Below are 4,145 nucleotides of genomic sequence, written 5' to 3' on the forward strand. Positions count from 1 at the left end.
TTGTGCCATCATCATTGCTTTGCACAAAAAGGGCTTCACAATCAACCATTTATCGGATCATCAAGAACTTCAAGGAGAGTGGTTCAATTGTTGTGAAGAATGCTTCAGGGTGCCCAAGAAAGTCCAGCAAGTGCCAGGACCTTCTCCTAAAGTTGATTCAGCTGCGGGGTCGGGGCACCACCAGTACAGAGCATGCTCAGGAATGGCAGCAGGCAGGTGTAAGTGCATCTGCACGCACAGTGAGGTTAAGACAAGAAGGGCAGCAAAGAAGCCACTTCTCTCCAGGAAAAACATCAGGGACAGACTGATATTCTGCAAAAGGTACAGGGATTGGACTGCTGAGGACTGGGGTAAAGTCATTTTCACTGATGAACCCCCTTTCCGATTGTTTGGAGCATCCGGAAAAAAGCTTGTCCGTAGAAGACAAGGTGAGCGCTACCATCAGTCCTGTGTCATGCCAACAGTAAAGCATCCTATGACCATTCATGTGTGAGGTTGCTTCTCAGCCAAGGGAGTGGGCTCACTCACAATTTTGCCTAAGAACACAGCCATGAAAAAAGAATGGTACCAACACCGAGCACAATTTCTCCCAACCATCCAGGAACAGTTTGGTGATGTACCATGCCTTTTTCAGCATGATGGAGCACCTTGCCATAAGGCAAAAGTGATAACTAAGTGGCTCGGGGAACAAAACATCGATATTTTGCGTCCATGGCCAGGAAACTCCCCAGACCTTAATCCCATTGAGAATTTGTGGTCAATCCTCAAGAGGCAGGTGGACAAACAAATACCCACAAATACTGAAAAACTCCAAGCATTGATTATGCAAGAATGGGCTGCCATCAGTCAGGATGTGGCCCAGAAGTTAATTGACAGCATGCCAGGGCGGATTGCAGAGGTCTTGAAAAAGAAGGGTCAATACTGCAAATATTGACTTTTTGCATCAACTTCATGTAATTGTCAATAAAAGCCTTTGACACTTATGAAATGCTTGTAATTATACTTCAGTATCCCATAGTAACATCTGACAAAAATATCTAAAGACATCTGAAGCAGCAAACTTTGTGAAAATTATTATTTGTGTCATTCTCCAAACTTTTGGCCACGACTGTACATACTTTTCCTCTTGAACCGGCAGGTTCGCTAGACCTTATTTATGGTTTTGTTGCGTGTAAAGCTGGTGGAATTATTAAGGAATTAAGACACGGTCAGAATATGCCATATCTGTAGACACACCTCCACCACACCTTCATTTATTCTATCTCCACCAAAAATGCAGGTGAATAGCATACTATTCTCGAATTCAAGGTCAGAATACGCATAGAGAGAAGGGAATTACGTTCCATTTACGCACGCTTAACTCGGGTCGGAATCGGGCCCATGGGGACTAGAAAGATGGACTTTTTGACCTTGGAGGGACAAGTTAAAGTCAGCCCGAACCTGAGCCTGAGCCGATCTAAGTCCTGACATCAGAAAAGATCCCATACACACAACAGGAACCAAGCCCTTAAAAACAACATGGGCTTAGCAGGGTAGGAAGTGATGCCACGTAGAGGGCTTGGTGACTGAAAAAACATAATTGACATACTATTGGGAAGTACAGCACATAAGCATTAAACATACAATATTCTTAAAGTAGCAGTCTACAATGGTCAGGGAGGAAGTCAGCACACTATTACAGTTGAAGATTCTACAGAGTGGGCTTCCAATGTGATTGAGAGGCAACATGGGAAATGCCTCATCTCTTCCAAATGACCGAACAGGGGGAATTCTCGGTTACCACCCGGGTCGCTCTTTTGTTCGGCAGAAAGTATGGTCAAGCCTGGCGCTGGAGGTGCTAAGCTGAGTTTAATGCTGTTTGAGTCCCCCGACAAAGGTTTCCGCTGTCCCCTTGTCACCGTGGGAAAGCCCCATCTGGGTAACCAGCCAGGAGGAAGGCAACAGTAACGCTTAACATTTATTAACTAACTGGCTGTGGTCTTTTTTACACTGGTCCTGCTACTGTGCCATTCAGATGGTGGTTAGTGGTTATATCAGAGACACAATCACAAATACACAGATCTATAATAACCAGATCCAACCACTGAGCTTCAGCCATGTCACTGTTGGCCTATATTAAGAACAGCAGCAGGGAAACAAAATGATTGCTCAGGTTTACTACAATGTGTTGACATCAGAACTGTGGTTGCACTGTCTGTGTCAATGGAAAACATGACAGAGGGGACACTGGAACATGGGGCAGTAGGGAGGGTGGGGAGAGACAGGCATGTGCTGAAATCCTCAAGATCTGCGAGCAACAAGAATGCAGCAAGGTCATTGGTAGTTGAAGCGACCTCGGCCTCTTTTCCTCTGATCAGAGGAGGGTCTTGACACTCCGGTGCCAATTCATATTTCTATAATGCAGAAAACATCATCTCTGACCGAGGTATTTCTCTGCTGATCAACCAGTCCATGTTAAGTGAAGTGTGTTCACCCTAACCCTGAGACTACACAGACTAATAATAGCACTAGTCTGAGGGTTATATGGAGTGACCAAAACAATGACAATTAACAATATGATATGAATTAACCATACGGAAACAGAGTGTTGGAAAGGTATGATAGAAAATGTATTGATAGTAACAGTTGCAAAGGTGTAAACATGACCCTTTTCTTTTATGTCCATTGTGATCTAGCTTGTGTTATCGGACATGGGTCACATGACTGGTTCTAGGTACAGCTATTGAGCACAATGTGAATAGGTCTTTGTTGCTTCTAATAATAAGTTCCATCGCATACCAGGGAGTATAAATATCACCATTTGTGATTTATTACCAAGGGTTTAATATACATCATAATATGAATATTCGTACAAGAGCTATTTTTCATGTACAAATTACAAATACATAAACTTGGTTTCTCAACTCTTCTGTTTAAATGTACAACATTTCTCCCACGGCTGTCCCATAGCAGCTTTGCAACCTGGAAAGACTTTTGCACATTGCAGTAAAATGCAGAAAAAGGTTTCATTAAAGTATGAAAAAAATCTAGCAAAATGTCATAGAATTTTTGTTCAAAGAAATAAAACAATATCTCAAGAAAAGAAAACAAATGTTAGGGAATATGACTGCTCCACAGGGCAGGCAAGAAAAAGAATAAAAATAAAAACCTGCTATTGTCCAATGTCCAAGACACAGAGAAGTAGTTTTGTGTTTGCATTTATCATTAATACAAAAAAATGCCTAGAATTTACATGAATAAAATGATATTACAGTAGTGTGCATACTGTATGTTTGTGTGAAGCCACGGAGCAAAGATCTTATGGCTGTCCATTCATGACCAGGCAGGCAGTCCTCCACAGCCACCGTAAGGGGACGAGGACTGTGAGGAAGAGGGAGAACGAGGAGAGCAAAGGGACGGCTGGCCTCTTCACTGAATTAAATATCCACACACAAGGCGTTTTGGACTGGGTAGAAAATAAAACGTTATCCCCCAGTAAGAGTTCATAGGGTTTGTCATTGCGTTAGGAGAGCGAAAGCTCCTCTAGCGCGCATAAACTCCTTCTAATATAAAAAGTTAAACTTACAAAAAACAAACATATATTTTATACAATGTTGTGTTTCTCCGTCACAAAGCACCACATAGTTGGTTAAATTGGATCTTCATCTCAAGTAAATGATTTTGTTGTTTTGTTTAGTGTGTTTTTATACAGTGCAGGGTATATGGGCTTGGATTAAATAAGTGTGTTTTTAGTGTGTTGGGTGTCCCTCTATTGGCCATGGGGGCTCACTCCCTCTCTGTGCGCGCTGCTGCTGCTGCCTCTTGTTCCCTGGCCACGCAGTAGTTAGGCTGCTCAGAGGAGATGTATCCTGGCAGGCACACACACTTGTAGGATCCTTCCGTGTTGATACATTTGGCGTTCTTGCAGAGGGACATCCGGTTGTTGAGCTCGGAACATTCATTCACATCTGTGAGAGTGAAGAGGGGTAATTAGGTTACCACAGTCTACGTACACTCAGTGGACAGTTTATTAGGCACACCCATCTAGTACCGGGTCGGACCCCCGTTTGCCTCCAGAACAGCCTGAATTCTCCGGGGCATGGACACATTGCTCAGTTGGTATCAAGGGACCTATAACGTGCCGTTCTGCACACCACTGTTGTACT

At 43.3% G+C, this 4,145-nt stretch overlaps 1 protein-coding gene across 5 annotated transcripts in view; it reads right to left on the reverse strand.

Annotated features, from left to right (window-relative positions):
• Positions 1 to 2,785: 2,785 nt before the first annotated feature.
• LOC135512355 (latent-transforming growth factor beta-binding protein 1-like) overlaps positions 2,786 to 4,145 on the reverse strand; it is a 129,560-nt gene continuing 128,200 nt past the window's right edge. For 4 of the 5 annotated variants that reach the window (XM_064934308.1, XM_064934307.1, XM_064934309.1 and 1 more), the window contains one exon: positions 2,786 to 3,947. In XM_064934308.1, coding sequence (XP_064790380.1) covers positions 3,766 to 3,947 — 182 coding nt within the window. In that variant the 3' untranslated portion in view covers positions 2,786 to 3,765. The remainder of the gene's footprint in view (positions 3,948 to 4,145) is intronic. The other variant, XM_064934310.1, reaches the window with a different exon arrangement.

Source organism: Oncorhynchus masou, chromosome 24, assembly GCF_036934945.1.
Source record: "Oncorhynchus masou masou isolate Uvic2021 chromosome 24, UVic_Omas_1.1, whole genome shotgun sequence".
Classification (NCBI taxonomy): Eukaryota; Metazoa; Chordata; class Actinopteri; order Salmoniformes; family Salmonidae; genus Oncorhynchus; species Oncorhynchus masou.